A 17,505-nucleotide genomic window follows, 5' to 3' on the forward strand; every position below is an offset into this window, starting at 1 on the left:
TGTTCAAGTTGTATCAAAATGAAAAATAAAGTGAAGGAGGAATGTATTTACTACAGGTATAAAAAATTTACTATGTTTGGCAGAAGAGAAGAAAATTAATTTTCTTTATATTTATCTTAGTATATATTAATATTACAGAGTCATATAAAGCACTGAAACTCATGATGTTACAGAACTTTCATAAAGTAGAGAAAGTTATAAAAATAATTTAATACAGGCAAGTAAAACAGCTTACTAAATTTTTAGTAGTGATCGATTAATCTAGGACATAGCAAAGAGATGTAAAATCAATTTTTTGCCCCTTTTGTTCTGTTAGCACTGATTTCATGGAAATTTCATGTATAAGTTTTATTTTTCTGTGTATTTCTCCTAATATGGCCACAAAATCAAAGTAAAACTTGACAGAGAACAAGCTGTACCTTCAGCTAAAGTGACCTTTCAACTATTTTCATCCCTGGTGCAGTCTTCAGGACTATTTCCACACACCATGCTCTATTATTTCCTCTTATGTGAACCAAAGTTCTCTCATCTAAGCTAACATGGTGGGCCTCAGGAGACTTCAATTCCTGGGCTGAAAACAATATTCAGTTATTTGGAAGAATCCATTCTCCCAAAGAAAAACTACAGATTATGAAAATGCTTTCTCATTCTAACGTCTCAGTATTGTTATTAAAAATTGCAAGATGTTGAGCTGTTAAGGTAAATTAGGCCATACTTAGGACAAATATCACTCAGACTTATACAAATAAGTATACATTTCTTCTCTAGAGAAAATATTACAAACATCTAAAGTTTGATCACGGGAAGCAGAAAATATCAAAATCTCAATCTTACCAAGGGACATATATCTGTGTGGTCTATATATATGCTGTATTTGAAAAGCAAGCATAAAATAATATGTTACAAGTAATGCAGATTATTTTCTTTCTTTAAGAACTTTTAAGTTGTAGGGCATTTTGATCGAACAAACCCCTGTCATATCTATATAATGCCACCACAGGAAATAGAACATTTCCAGATTCTTCTGTTAAAAGAGGGGAAGGTAGGCAGGGTTGGTCATTTTGATAGGTCTACAGTCCATGGAAAGTAAGGATAAATACTGGCAAATGAGACATTAAATACAAGTGAAAGCAAGTTTCATGAAAGAAGAAATTGAATGTTCTTGCTGTGAACAATTTTCCTCATCCATAAATGAAGGACAATCACCAATAATCCAGTACTCGTTGCTTCTCCAATTAAAAAAAAATGTACATCAGAATCTGCTTACTGCAGCTGTAAATGTCTCCATTTCACTGTTCCAATTTATTCCACTACAGGTCTATTTTTGTCCTGTACATGACTAGCTCTTGCTCTCCTACGTTATGCTGGGAGAGACCATTCAGGTCAAGGACTGAATGCAAAAGTCCTCTGGAATAAGTTGTGAAGAAGTAGCAGAAATCCTAAGGTAGCAACATTTATTCAACTGACATGGCAATCGTCAGTTCCACTACCCGTGATATGGTACGCTAAGTGTGTGGGAAAGCACTGTGTGAGTTAGACTTTTTACCCCTTGCCTTTCCAGGTTTCTGTCAAACATGATGTGAGTTAATTCTTTAAAAAAGCTGCAAAACAGTAGTAGTTTCTTACTTTTTAACTGTCGTATAGTGACAGACATTGCATGAGGGAAGGAGGCGGACATCATTTGGGGATAAAACACTAAGAGATTTTTGTCTATCAGCAGCTGTGTATGAGCCATTTGCAGCTGTGCACACACTCTTCACTGTCTTAGGATAAAATGCTACAGAAAAGTGTCAATCCAGGTGGGAAATGTTTATGTGTGTCAGCCCTCAACCAATCACTCTATGAGTGTATTCCTTCCAATCCTGATTGCTGCCCAGCCTTCAGCAATCCATCCTGGTGCATCTGTACTTGCCATCTTCTTCCACAATGGCATGATGTCAACACTTCCACACTAAAATCATTAACATCAATGGAACGTGGTGTGTTTGACTGCACTAGGCATAAACATTCTGTTAGACCAATTGCTGGGGAAAGCCCTCAGATCCCACTTTGAACTACAGCCCCCCCAGTGCTACAGATTGACACTGTGCAAATGGTGGGATGCAGATTTGCATATCTGTTTCTCCCCTAGATTTAAGCATCTGTTGTGTAAAGGAAAAAGCATGTAAAAATTAAGTGGAAAATACTATTGAAAATACCAGAGCTTGCGAAGCTTTACTAATTCTTTCCTACTCTACTTTAATGTGCAAAATGAAAAATGTGTCAAGAATGGGTGAAAAACAAACCTATGTCAAACCTGTTCTAAATGGAAGGCCAGGACCTACATGTATATGCTATAAAATATGTTTTTGCAGGCAGACATAATGCTAGAGGTCCTCTAATAGTATCTGTAGATACTGATTCTTCATCATTCTGTAACCCAAAAAACCTCACAGCTTTTGGGGTAAGTATCAGCATCTTTTATTTTTCAGAGCAGAGACCAAGCTCCTCCTTGCTCATGGTTTGTAAACAGCTTCTTATCATTTGCACTCTCAGCTCCTACCTCACCCCACAGCTCCCCAATTACAATCTGCAATCACTAGGACAATGTCTGTAGAGATACTGAAGGCAATATATACCCCATTTCCTTTGAGTGTATATAGTGTACTGGGAGCTAGAAATACCCACTGTTTCCCTTCTGTCTGATAGCTTTTTCAGGGCTTCTAAATTGTAATTTATTACTTAAATGTCAAGTGGAGCAAACTAAATGTGGACGCCAGTTTCCTACTGATATGCAAACAAAGGCCAAATCACCTCTTAGCATACGTGAAAAGGTTGTTACGCACTCGGGAGCACCTGCCATTTTACGCCTTTCAGGGAGAAAGGGCAGGTGCCCATGGCAGCACAGCCCTCCCGACGGGAACGGCATCCCTGGGTGGTCCAGCCGTGCCCGCAGCATCTCTCACATCGCGTGGCCCGTTTTCAGTCCGCTCAAGGCTGAAGGACGAAGAAGAGCCGCTTGGCGGGAGTGTCTAACCGGACAGATGTGCTTCGTCTGTGAAAACGAATGCCCCTCCACAGCCGGCCTGCCCTGCTCACTCACGCTCCGATGTTCCCTTGTGCCGGACACAACCTGCACTCTGAGCAGGACGAATCCAAAACGCTTACGCGACTTCCAGTGCCGCCCTATGGCCAGGCAGACCCCCGCCTCTTGCCCTCTCCCAGTCCGCCTGCTCCACGAGGGGCAATAGAGGCTTCCCAAGGGACCCGCGAGCCCGTGGAAACGCCCCACTGCATCATTCCCAGCCACTGTTTGTCGCTCGGGCTGTACAGGCACGCTACAACCCCACGCCTTGCCCCTTGCTTTGCCCAGGGTGAAACATCCACCTACGCGTGTTCCTGTGCTCCCGCGGAGGCGCGGGCCCGGCGCTCGGGGGGCTGTGTCCCCTGTGCCCTGTTCCCTGCCCGCGCTCGCCCCCGGCCCGTCCCTGCGGCGCTGCCCGCCCGGCCGCGGCCCCTCAAGGACTCCGGGCTCAATGTCAGGCGGAGCGGGGCGGCCGGCAGGGGGCGGGCGAGGGCCGGCGGTGCCCGCCCTGCGCGGAGCGCGCTCTGAGCCGGCGGCGCTGGTGATGCCGGGCGGCGCGGCGGCGCGGAGCTCAGCTCAGCCCAGCCCAGCCCAGCCCAGCCCAGCCCTGCCTTGCCCAGCCCAGCCCAGCCCAGCCCAGCCCAGCCCAGCCGCGCCGCTGAAGGGCACCGGCGGCGGCGAAGCTTCCCCGCGCTCTCCCGCGGCTGGGGTGCGCCCGCCCCGCAGCATGGAGGCTGGGAAGCGCAGCTCTTCCGCCGGCAGCCGGGATGATGGCAGCGCTAACTCCTTCCCAGCCAAACCGGCGGCCTCGGCGGAGAAAGCCCAGAGCAGCCCCGGCAGCGGCGGCGTGAAGGAGCATGGCAACTCGGTGTGCTTCAAAGTGGACGGCGGCGGGGGCGAGGAGCCCGTGGTGGGCTTCGAGGATGCCGAGGGACCCCGGCGGCAGTACGGCTTCATGCAGCGGCAGTTCACCTCCATGCTGCAGCCGGGGGTCAACAAATTCTCCCTCCGCATGTTCGGCAGCCAGAAGGCGGTGGAGAAGGAGCAGGAAAGGGTTAAAACTGCGGGGTTCTGGATCATCCACCCCTACAGCGACTTCAGGTTAGCGCAGGGCTCACGGCGGGCGGGAGAGGGGTGGCCCCGGCGCCTCGCACCTCGCCCGGCGCAAACTTCGGCGGGCGCCGGACCGGGTGGCGGGGTCGGGGCTGCTGCGGGCTCGGCCCGTCGCTCTCCAGCGTGCTGCACCCGGGACGGCCCCGCAGGCCCCGCGCCGCCCCGGGCGCCGCCCGCAGCCCCCGAGGCAGGATACTGAGCTCTATGGCTCTGCATCCCGCCGTCCCGGTCTGTCTGCGCCGCGGGCCGTCGGGCACGACTCTGCTCTGGCGGGATGAGAACTCGCCCGGGGGGTTACACAGCTGCATCAGCATCAGTAAAATCCCGGTGTCTGGACACGCCTGCCCTTTCCTGAGCACCCGGTGTAAACACTTGTTCCAGGGGTTGCGAGAAGGAAGTGCGTCTCTGTCGGAGTTACAGTAAAATAAGTTTATCTAGGTGATGTGTGGAAAACTGTGTTTTCATAGGGAGACAGGTAAATGTGATGGCAAATTAGCACTGCTTTCACAGTAAAATGCATGGATGCAGGGCTGTAATATTCATACAGAAAGCAGAGCAAATAAATGCCCAAGAAGTTATAGTTCCCTTTAAAAATACATTTAAAGTGTAAGATTATTTCATTCTGTACTCTATGCCAGCTGGCTGTATGCCTTTATGATATTTTCTGAGGAACTATCAATGTTGTTAAGCGTATTTAATCAACAGCTTGAATTGAACAACCTGCGTCTATATGATAAGTGAATTGCACCAGAGACTGGGTTTAAAAAAAGAATATCCAGAATGTTCAATAGTTACATGGATCTTCTAAGAAAGAACTGGGTTAAACAGAACATTCTTTCAGTGAGAACGGGAAGAAATACTTTCAAAGTCCAAGTTTCTGCGGGACTGTTCGGAATGAGGTGTTTCACAATGAGCTGGGCTACCACCTTGCAGCTGAGCCTGAGAGCAGTACAGCTACATGAGTGGAGGAGCATGGCAGGACTCAGTTATGACTTGAAATCATGCTTAAAATCCCTACTTGTTTTCCTGGTTCCCTGAACTCAATAAACTGCACTCATTCTTTTCTTGGGGTACCTTTTCACCCCCTTCCATGTCAGCTCAGCTGCATTAGCAGGTGCATTAAGTGGGGAGAGAGAGCCAAACACCTTTCTACCTTTCTACCAGCTAGAGAGGAATGTAGCAGGTCACATCTGGTGCTGTGGTAGCATGCATAGGGGATTGCGGGGGGGTCCTGATAGCCTCATCCTTATCTACGTGTGTGCATGAGTAGCTTTATTCACATGAGGATTCTGTTGAAATTAATGAGGTTATTCTAGTGAATAGTTTTCCTTGTTCTGTTGTAAGCTTGGTTACTGAGTGAGGTTCTCACCTGAGCAATGTTTTGGGCAATAGGAGCTTATTTGTCATATTTTGCAACATGTAACTTTTTAAACTGTTCTGTGAAATAGGTGATAAGCATGTTCATTCTGTTTCATTGCAGAAATGTCTTCTAATTCTGTCCTAATTCTTCGAGTGGGAAGGTTTAGAGATTGTAGCATATGCTTCCCATTTTTTTTCAATTGGAGTAAACAACACTGCATCCTTTTCAGGCCTGTTGTCTGCATATTCTTAAATTAACTGGTATTTTCAGGTGGTTTTTAAAAAGTTTTTATTTTAATAGAGTAAGTGTTTGGTTTTTAAATAAAGTTTTTTCATTTCTCTCATAAAGTATTGGGATGGTGTGGCAGGCTCCCAACCAAAGTTTTTAGCCCGAGGACTGTTTCAGTGGGAAATATGAGATGCGTGTGTTTTTTCTCCCAAAACAATTACAGCTGTGTAGTGTACCACTCTTTTTGGGTGGCAGTGCTAAATGCGTGAAGGAGTTGTACTATACAGTATATTCACTTTATTTCGGAATTACAACAGCACTTTTAAGAGCCACCAGTCACTCTGTACCAGAATGAATTCAGGTGTATGGATGGAGTTGCTTTCATTTTTTTTTGCATGTTATTTGTAGCAGTGTAATGCTTATGTGTAGACAAGCCTTGAAGCATCCAAAAAGACACAGGTATTCCCATGCTGCTGTGTCGATGTTCTTTCCATCAGAGGAAAGAACTAAATTTTCTACTAAAATAACAAGAAAAAAGTAAAAAGTTGAGTATTTTATGGTATCCAATTGAGAAGATGTATTATGCATTTGTAAATGCAGCTCTTATTAGGGTATTTGTGGCACCTATGAAAATAGACATCTGGGTTAATCATGTAAAATGTGGGAAAATTCTGGTATAGGCTTCTGCAGACTCTTTTATTTTTTCCCTAGTTCTGCATGCTTGTATGCATTTCCTGGGATAGTTTGATGTATTTGGTTATATTTCTTGATTTCATTCTCATGTTTTTTTCTAAAACAGTATATATACACCAAATGGTGTTTTGTTGTGACGTTTGGAGGAGTGGGCAGTATCTTGGTGCCCTCCTGCCCCTTGTTTTGGTATGAATAGAACGTGGAACGTGTCTCTAAATTCAGTGCTCAGTAAATTGGTTACTTGCAGCATTGTGGGGCTTGGTCTTTAGTTTTGTGGCTCTCCATCTTGCATGTGTTTCAGGGAAGAATTGTCTCTTTTTTGGGCAGATACACCCTTGGAGGATTAAATTCAGTAAGTATTACATAATTTTTCCACAAGGGGACCATTTTGATCCTAGTTGTCTTTTCCCAGTCTTCTGAGGTTAATGTGTAATTTGTTATATAAACCCTGCATCTAATGCACATCAAACACAGCACAAGGCCTCTGTTTATCACTTTCCCACTGTGATTACTGTATCTCTAAAGCTGGACAACAATTCTGTGTAATTGCATGAGAAACAAAAGTGAATTTATCAGTCAGAGTTTGCTGAAGTCCTGTGTGTATTCTGTGAGATACTGGGTGCCTTCAGCTGTCCATTCTCATAGGTGGAAGAATGAGCCTTCTGGAGAGCTTCACTGGTCCAGCTCTGTGGCCTTGCTGCCACTGAATGAGAGCAGGACAAAGCTGACAGGAGATGGGAGAAACTGCATGGTTCTGCTGCTGCCACACACGTCATTTTTTTCATAAGAGATTAGTGGTGGACATGGGCTTTGGATGACTTTTATATGTTACAGCCTTCTGGTATTAATGGAAATGTACATGACTGATTTTTAGATGATTAATTACTCCACGTCCTTTGGCATGTAAAGAGTTTCTCTAGTGTTCAGAGGGTGGCTTGCATGTGCCTGAGTTGCTCATCCAGCCCTGTGTCATCTCCCTCCCTCTCTCCCTCCCTCCGTACTGAGAAACTCACTCTGTCAAGGAAATCTTGGGTTTATTACCACATTGGCTAGGGCATCTGTAGTCAGCAATCTATAAAGAAAACAGAGTTGCTACAGAGTTGCAGAAATAGCAATGTATGAGACAGACTGAGTGGAAATAATGCGTGTGTGCGTAAATGTAGCCTTCACACTCTGATGGTTACAGTCAGCTTGATGTTTGGGAGCAGCCTTTGTCTGGAAGTGGGGACAAAAATTTTAACTGGCTTCAAGATGAAGTAAGACTATGATGTGGCATTATCAGTCAGAATAGCATGTAAAGAGGTGCAGTGCAGGCAGTGCTGAAGGTCTTTTTTCCCCTGTGTAAACAGCACAAAGTATAAACTAATTTGCAACACTAGGAAGAAAAAAATTGGCATTTTATCTCTCTGGGTAACTTTTCATTTATCCAAGAAACTCAAAGCCTTATTTTAATGATAACAGTAAAGTAAAAGCAGAATTATTTCTAAAACTTGAACAGAAAATTTAAGAGTGTAGTAAAGGTTTGCCAGATTTTTTTTAGCTTGTGTGCCATTCCAGTTTCAAAATCTCTTTGTATACACATTTAAGGCATCATGTGAATGTTTGAGGTTTATCATGGAAATCTTTATAAATCATTGAAGGCCTTATTGGTAATACCTTGTAAGTAATTTAATGCCAGACTTCAAAGGGTTTAATCAGGGCGAAAGACACAATATTTGCATGCGTATGCCTGGGTAGTTACAGAAGAATTTTCTTCTGTTGCTGTTAAAAAACATTCTGTTATATTGTTCAGCTTTACACAATCCATCCATGTTGTCATACACATGTACAGCTTCAATTTTCAAGTAAGTGTGTGCCAAACACAAGTCACAATTGCCATGGTTTAGTGTGCCTCATGTTTTTTTAAATTATACTTTTTTTAAAGCATTTGAACTTATATTTGCATTATGAATCGATTTTCTTTTTCATTTTCATCTATCTTTTGGACCTGTCTTTGACCACCAGCAGTCGCCCTAATATGATTGACTGTGCATGTTATATGTGCAGCTTACAATCAGGTTTCTAAAATTCATGCATGCATTGTTTTAAAACTTGCTTTTTGGGATCAGTCTTCACTCTACGTGTTATACCTATCTTAAGTTGTGTCTTAAGAAGCTTAGGATAAGCACTTTGTGCTTCTCTTTTGTCACATGTTTTTAATGTCTCTCTTGAAGCTAATGAGATTTATGTTTTTGTGAACGGTTACATACTTAGGTTTATATAGAGCAGTAGAGTTGGAAGGTAATGCTATATGCAATGAAGACAAAATGTATCAGACTTAAATGTAATTGATAGAGGTACATGTATTCAAAATGAAAGACATAAATCATGTCTATATTGGTCTATATTAAGTAGTTTAGATACAAATCTGCATGGGTTTTAATGGATACATTATGTCACTGGTAGTGTAGGAATATGAAATGGCCATAGTTTTGTATTCTCAAGATAATAATTTCTTGTTGCTCAGGATTTGTCATGAGATTCTATCGCAGAATTGACACTTCTGAATTCACTAATAAAATCATAATAATGGATTTATAATTGTACTATATATCATAGATTCCTTGTGCAAGCGATTTTTAAAATAAATATTTATGTTTTTATGAATGAAACACAGATTCAGCTGGGGCTATTTTTCATATCTCATTTTCAAATACTTTTGTTGTGACTATAATTTTTAGTTCTGCTAAATAAAAGCTTTGTACAGATAAATTATTCCTACTGCTAGATGTTCAGTCCTTACATTTGACTAAACATGGAGAACCATTAATATTAAAAAGATTATTAATAGTACTTGGGTTTTATTTGCTGCATTCCAACAATTTTTGCCCTTTACTTCTGTAAATGGCCTAAAAAATAAAATGGCAGAATTGTAGCATTAAACTGATATTTATAATGTTTGAAAATTCTCTCTTAACATCAAGTTGTATATTGCCTTCATAATAGTTCCCCAGGTAGAATGCAACTCTCATAAAGGCAGGCTGAAGAAAAATACAGTAATGGTTCTCAAATGTATAAACGGATGTTAAAAAGAAGAAGGAAATTACATCAAAGTAATGGAGTGAAATTGCAGCAACAAGTATCTAAATTAGATGTTTAGGAGGCAGGACCAAAAATAAGCAACAAAATATTCTATTGGAAATGTTCTGATGTGAAATAAAGGCCAGAAATGCATTAGGCTGTTTTTCATCTCCAGTTTCTGTAATTTTTTGTACTGAATAATTTTTTTTCAGTGGTTATCATGGATTCATCTGTTATGAAATCTGGTTGACTAAAGCTATCTACTGACTTTTCCTTTTGTACCACTTGTAAGCAGGGATACGTGAGAGAAAATAGGGATAGAGAGGTGCATTTTGTGCTTTTGGACTCATGAGGGCCATGTACTCTTGTGTGTTTTGAGATTTTCTTCAAGAGCTACTAAAGCAAGGCAGTGGAGTCCACCCAAAGTTGGTGCAGCAGCCACCCGCCTTGCAGACCTCTAGGGCATGTGGGAAGCTGTATGCCCTTGTTTGTTCAAGCAATGTGATTCATTTTATTAATAAGAGATCCTTCTGTCTCTGGATATGTAGAATACCACTGCTTAGTTTGAGCTCACTTATATGTTGAATATTTGCCAGTTTTCATTATGTTCATTCTAGATCTGGAATAAGAGTCTATTCACTGCATTTTCTTTCACACTCTTGTCATGTTACTTACTTGAACATTGAATAAAGCTTAGGGGAGAGAAAGAGCTGAACAACTGTAACTCAATTCTTCAGTTCTCTGAGTTACTTTTAATTTAACTTGGGACATTTTGAAGATCGCTGGCAGCACCTAAGAATACGCACAAAAGTACATTTTTTTCTGCAAGATGCATACTTTTACAGTGTTCACTTTCTACACAATCTATGTAAAGGCAAGTATGTTCATCATGATTTTGAGGTAAGTTTAGAAAGAAACCACAACAAAATAAAATAAATCCAAATGTTACAGAATTCCCATGAGTAATTCTGTAACATGTAAGTCAAAGATGATGTTTTGGGGATGTTATGTGTGAGTTTTTAAAATTTAACCCAGGACAGTCAATATCATGAGCCTTCCTCTTCAATTTTCTGATTTTTTTTTTTTTTTTTTTTTTTTTTTTTTTTACTTTGACTGCAATGAGAAAAAAGTGCTTGACAAATATGATCTATATCCATATCTCTGTATACACATATCCAAAATTAGGTCTCATAAGATCATAATTTTGCTTAGGCCTGTGGGGAAAATGTACTGATTCTGGTATTCCAATTGATTATTTTAGCATGTCAGCACATTTTTAAATGTGTACTGTGACTTCACTTGTTAGCACATCAAAATAAGTGGTGCTTGTAATTGAGTCAGTAGAAGTTTTTTCATCATCCTAGGTTTCTCAGACTTGCGTATATGAAGGGAACTGTGAATTGGAATACTGTGTAAAGGCATTGAATAATATACAAAGGTATAGATTTATGATTTGATTGGGTATTTGGTGACTTCAACAGCTAATTGAAAGATGCATAGGATTTGATAAGTTACTTTAGGCTTTCTTTGTGTTGGGGAGTTTATATGATGAAGTCAAAATTTGAGTGGCTGATTGTTCAGCTTGGAGTAGCAGAAATAGAGATGTATGAATTCAGAGGTCACCTAAAAAGTATGAGTCTTTAGTGCTGCATTTCTGCCTGCCTATCTAAGATCAGTGGCACTGTAATATTTAATTAAACTTTGTCAGCTTTTTTGAGAGTTTCAACTTGAAGCTATAAGAAGCAAAAATCTATTTTTAGAGATGAGTGTGTGTAGAATATGAAAAATTGAAAAGAAATTTACTTAATTTTATGATAAACAAGAAGTATCTGTTCTCACCTTTGCTTTCACTCAACAGCGTAAGAACTGTTTTCTATGTCAATATACATTTTTTTTTGAGAGAGGAAACTTTTAACCTACTTTGCAATGTTTAATTTTTAACCTGACAGTACAGTTCACGTTAATTGCTTGAAAGTCCTTTAGCCGTCTATTTCCTGATTCTTTCCCAGAGGCATGATTTAATTTAAAAAATCATAGTGTATTCAGCTCTAATTATTGGAGAGCTTGTTCTAGACACAGAGTAAGGTATGTTAATGACCAAAAACTGTATCAGCTGGAGTCAATGTCAGTACTACCTCAAGGACGCTGTCATTTAGCTTCTATAAAATCTCTACTAATATCTTTTAATCTGATGACAGTCAGATTCAGGCAAGCTGCATGGTATTTTTCAATAATCTTATTGCCATGTAGTGCGATGCAGCTGGAATAAGTCTGGAATAAACTTATGTTCAGAAAATGTTCATTTAATTACAAAAGAGCTGCATTGTTTCCATTACATACTTAAAATAACCCCAAAACCAGCCCTAAAGCCATTTTCATTTTTGCCAGTGAAATACCCAAAACTTAAGTTACATTATATAGCTAAGAATAGGATTTTGTTTTTATTTGATTATCTTTGATGCTGTGTATATCTTATCTAATTAAGCATGTAATTTAATAAATATGTTGCTACACTATTGCAATTTAGTGTGCTACTGCTATTAAGTTTCTATCTCTAAAAATGTCTGATTTATTAAAAATTCATATTAAGATATTCTGTTTTCAACTGAAAAAGCAGAGGTTGCTGTATGCTTGCAGTCAAAGCTATGTTGGTTCTAGTTTTTTTTTAATATTTTTGAGTGAGTTTGTTTTTTGAAATGACTTTAACCAATATACATAATTTTTTTTTAATTTGGGGAGGTTTTTAAAAGTTTTAATACTGGGGAAGGGTTTAAGTGATACTACTGTTTTTCATCATATTTTGTCTGAAAATCAATGAATCTTACATTTACATTAAAACTCCATATAAACAGCCCCACAGAAATAAATTGTGCCCTCACAGTATCAAATCTTCTAATTCTATACATGTACCCTGGTTGTCTCCATTTTTTTGTCCTCTTATATCAGCAGCCTAAGGTGTATTATATTTGTTTATGTAAATATTGATGTTTCCTTAGCTGGTTCCGTTGCCTCTTACACTAATTTATCAGGTCCTCCAAGAAGCATCTCTCTTCATGGCATGACTGCAACAATAGACAGTTTGGTGATGAAATGATCTGAACTTAATACAGATACATGTATTGCATAAATTTAGAGTAATATGTAATGAGACCCCAATAATAAATAATTGGTCTGTCTTTTTCTAAGGAAAAGCTGTGGAAAAGACACTGAACTTTTATAAGATACATAGAGTAAAATCTATCCAGCTCTACCCAGGAGATGGAATAAAAGCAAGGCTGCAGAACCACAGAGATGCAATCAAGCTTTCACGCAGTTAGTTAGAGGTTTTCCATCAGGCTCTTAAGTGATTTCCGTCTAGTTGTTCATTCCAAGAGGACTTATTATTTAGGTCTGGCAGAGAAATTGCTGTGAAACCTGTAGCAAGTGCTACTACTCCCTAAACATCTTATTACTGCTTGGCAGTAGATGCTTGCAAGCCTCTGGATTCCCCAAACACATCCAGGGCTACATGATCCTTGGGATAGCTGTATATGGGCTTGTTTGCACTTGATTTTTTAGTGAAGATAAGAGCCAGACTTACCTGTCTGGTAGACCTTGGTTCACCTTGCCTTTAGTGCCAGACAAGCCTGGTGGTAACAAAAAGAATTGCTTTTTCAGCTTGGGATTAGTCTGGTAGATTGAAACTTGGAAGCAAAACAAAAGAAGCAAAATAAATCAAGTATATAACTTCAGTCATTAATTGGGTGCCTTTCTCATATACCCACTTTACCAAGTGTTCTTAAGAGCTGTTTTTCAGAGCTGTGTATCCAGTGTTCATGGAAGCTCTTATCTAGATGACTGCCTAAGTACTGAATCCTACTTTTTCTTTTATTTATAACATTTCTTATGGTCTAATTTGCAGTTAGTGAAATCATGCATTTGAATTTGCATTCAAAAGTTCCTAGGAGCACCTGGATGTAGTCCCTGAAAGTGTATTTTTTGGAAACAACTTCCTTTTTCCCCTCATTCTGTCTTCTCTTTGTCCTCCTACATCTCTTTCTGAAGATATAATGCATTCCTTTAAATAAATTGAAATAATGCACTGATTTTATATTTTTAAAATTTGTTTATTCTGCTGTGTAGTTTTCCATTCTTACTCAGTCTGTTAGCTAGAAGATACTGAGCTCTTTGTTCAAACTAGCAGAGAGAAGTTAGTTAGGTATTTTCACAGCCTCTTGCAGTTTGTAAAATGCCTTGTAGTAATTAAAAAAAAAAACAAACAAACAAACCTTCATGTATATTTTCCATTTCCCTTGACTAGGACAGGTTAACATCTTTCTATTGAGAATTGCAGCGTGATGTGGTTGAACATACTGTTACCATACACTGTTACACAGGCACTTCGCCGAAATTGTCCCTTCAGCTTGTATGTTGCCAGCATGGGAATTCAAGTCTTGTGTACATCTATCACATTAAAGATATAATTATCAGAAGCACAGTTTTGTAATGCAGAGGGAGTGTGGTACCAAGAGTAAGCACTGCCAGATGGTAAGCAATCTATCAGGGCGTTTAAAAAGGGTCAGAATTGAAAATGTCTGAAATCTGATGGCTTATTAAGCAGTAGACATTGAATGTGTGGGAAAAGTGAGAGATGAGTAACCTAAGCATGAGGTGCCCACATGACCAAACAGACTTTTAATTGCATGTATCCTGCCAGTATTATATGAAATACTTGTTTATGAACTAAATTAAATGTGGTTTTGAAATTTGGAACAGAATATTAAATCCAGTGTTATACTGCTGAGTGTTGGAAAGTTTAGTAGGATTTCTACATGTTCTTACTGTTTATTTATTGAAGTAATGAATTTATTTTGATGGTTCATCTCTCTGTAATGGAAAAAGAAGTCCAAAAACAATTTCAAGGTTTTTGTGTGGAAAATAATTAAATCCAGTATGTAATAGTTTTATTATTTCATATACATATTATTTAGATAGATGTGAACTAAGTACAATATAAATTTTGACTGAATCCAATTAAATGTCTCTGGTTCTACATTTCTATTTAAAGGCACTAACTATAAGTATAAAATTTATTGTTTAACTTTAAACTATTCTCTATTCTCTTTTCCTAAAGTTAGATTTTTCTGTAGTCTGCCCATGTGTTGTGCTCTGTAGTTCATAAACACGCTAATTTTCTTTTGTCAGGAGATGATTCTCATTGAGTCAGGTCTGAGGAATACTCTGTCAGTATTGTACAATCAGTCAGTGTTATTCAGCAATTTCTGCCACCATCCCCCCCTCCTTCCCTAGGACTGTATGAGCACCGCTTGATGTGACTGTGGCTGTTTCTGTAATTTCTAAGCTGTAGCCAACTTCTTCATTCTCCACAGGCTAGACCAAATATATCTTTCTGTGGAATGGATGGGAGAGCTGCAGTGAACTTCCACTCCCACACTTGTTCCTCATAGCACGACAGAGTTCAGATTTGCTTCAGGGAAGGAGAACTAGCTGTGTAGCCTGGTAATGCAGGTAGCATGAATCTGCCTAAAATGGTGGCAGATGTTCCTGCTGGGGCTGCTGACTTGTGATTCTGTGAAGTGTCACTGAATAGCAGTTCGTCTGCATTGAATGTGCATGCTGATTTTGTGCCACTGGCAAAATGAGCAAATGGATTATGGTATTTAACTTGGTTTTGTGTTTCCAGTACAAATTTTTCCATTTCTGGAACGGCTTTGAAAATGTCAGTTTCACCCAGTGCTCTGCACAACGTGCAAATCCATAGGATGTTAGATGAAGATCTGATATGGAAGTCAGGAGCTCATCTATGAATTTCAGGAGCTAGATACTTGTAAGAATCTGGACTCCATGCCTGAACATATTTCAGAATTCCAGTCACAAGGAGCCCAAAATGGTAAACTTGATTTTTAAAAAATGTCACCCATGGGTGCTGTGCATTTTGCAGAACTAGTGTGTCAGAATAATGCAAATATGTTTCAGATTCCATTTTTGCTGTATTATATATTTTGATTTGCAATTTACAGATCAATGTATATTCTAAGATTATGAGGAAAAGCTCTGTTAATTTTTCACTCTCAATTTCTTGCTGTTCTCCACCAATAAATCATTAATATCTATTTGGCAGTTCTAATTATTACACATCTTTAGTTTAAACACATTTGATTAGTTCATAACTCACTGTCCTCCAAAAAATGAAACATAAATATTTGGCTAAATTAGATTTTGTCTTTCTGAGGAATATTGGCTTGTGGCTAAAACCTCTTATGAGATCTCCAAAGTAAAATGTTTTCATTTGCTGAAGACAGAAACCTATTTATTATATTTAGGCACTGCATTTTGAGTGAATATGGATGGAAGATAAGGATGGACATCTGGTGTTTTATTCACCAGAGAAAGGGCAGCTCATTTTGTTTTGCTGTGTCAAAACAAGAGTCATCTATCAGTATGGAAGTAAAGAGCTTCCTTGGTATTTTTGCAGTTGTTTATAGTTCAGGTCATGGGTCCCTGACCAAAGTTTCTTTGAGTGCTTATTTTAGAGCTGCTTATCAGTGGCTACAATTATAGGCAACTTTATTTGAGCGCAAACACTTCCCCCTGCAACCCCTAACCTGCAGTGGGTGTTTGATGTCAAGACCAGCCCATTGTTAAGGAATACAGACTGTTTTGTTTGAACCTGAAGATTGGAGAAAGAATTTTTCATGAACAGACATCAAAGTCATCTGTCAAAGTCACTCTACCAAAATATAAAGTGGAGAAGCTGATTATTAAATAATTCTCTTTTATATTTTTTCTGATAAATATTTATAGGTGAGGCATATAACAAAGCCTGTAGCTAAGTTTGAATAAATTTTCAAATCCTAATATCTTTAGCAATCTTTCATTTTTCAGTCTGCAAACTGATATGTTATTCTGATGCCTAAAGTGATTTGCTCTCTTACCAAAATGAATAAAGGCAGTGTGGAGGAAAAACTTTTATCTAGTGTATGTATTTTGTATAACAACTCCACTTTAGATGATTCTGTCTCTATGAAGATAGAACAGAATTTTAAATTCATCTAGGTCTTGGTAAAATTTATCTTGCAGTGGCTCAATAACCATTTAAATTAGTCATTTCATATGACTAATTTAAAACAAAACACTTAAATGTATTTCAATCAAATCATCTGCTGTAATTCAATAAACACTTTCTACACATAGTTTGTAAATTTAGTATATACTAGTTTTAGGATCTCAATCATGTGTGTCATTATTGCATATATATGTGATAAAAAGTAATAAACCTCATGTTTAATTGCAAGCAAGCAATGGAAATTACCTCCTGTACTGCTGGTAAAGGTATGCTGGAAGGAGAAAAAGCATTAGTTCATGTAAAGGCATCTCCTGGTGCTTGATATTGTGGGCTATCTCCTGTTTTGCAGATCACAAAACTATTCAAATATTAAGTTCATGTATGCTGGTTTGGGATTTTTGGAAGAAGTTTTCTCTTTTTAAAGTATTTTTTAAAGTATTCTTTTTTAAGAATAACTGAATTAATGTCATTGAAAAAAAACCCTCTTTATTTCCTTATATTGGATTAAACTGCAAAAGGGCCATTCAGCAAATGCATTCCATTACATTGACCAATGTTCATAAATGTCAGAGATGGATTTTACATCCCCAGAAATGTGGTTTGTATTCCAAACCCCCACCCTTGGTTGAGCTGCTTGCAGCAGCAGCACGTGAGGCTGTGCTCAGCCCAGCTTGCATGGAGCTTTCTGGAGCATTAGAGGGTGAACAGCACCAAAAGTCAAGGAGGGAGCAGAGGCAGAGCTGGCAAGGTCTCAGTTACTTAGGCTGGTAACTAGAGCATCTCTGAGCATAATGTATTCTCTTTCTTGTTTACTTTGCTTGCTCTTCTAGGTTTTCCTTTTTGCTTTAAACAAGTGAATATCAGGTCTATCTGATCACTGCTCTGTCTAGCTGCATAATGCGCTGATTTGTTTTGGCAATG

General features: G+C 39.3%; 1 protein-coding gene across 1 annotated transcript in view; it reads left to right on the forward strand.

Moving 5' to 3' along the window:
- Positions 1–3,791: 3,791 nt before the first annotated feature.
- HCN1 (hyperpolarization activated cyclic nucleotide gated potassium channel 1) overlaps positions 3,792–17,505 on the forward strand; it is a 193,712-nt gene continuing 179,998 nt past the window's right edge. The window contains exon 1 of the mRNA XM_053932652.1: positions 3,792–4,165. Coding sequence (XP_053788627.1) covers positions 3,792–4,165 — 374 coding nt within the window. The remainder of the gene's footprint in view (positions 4,166–17,505) is intronic.

Source organism: Vidua chalybeata, chromosome Z, assembly GCF_026979565.1.
Source record: "Vidua chalybeata isolate OUT-0048 chromosome Z, bVidCha1 merged haplotype, whole genome shotgun sequence".
Lineage (NCBI taxonomy): Eukaryota > Metazoa > Chordata > Aves > Passeriformes > Viduidae > Vidua > Vidua chalybeata.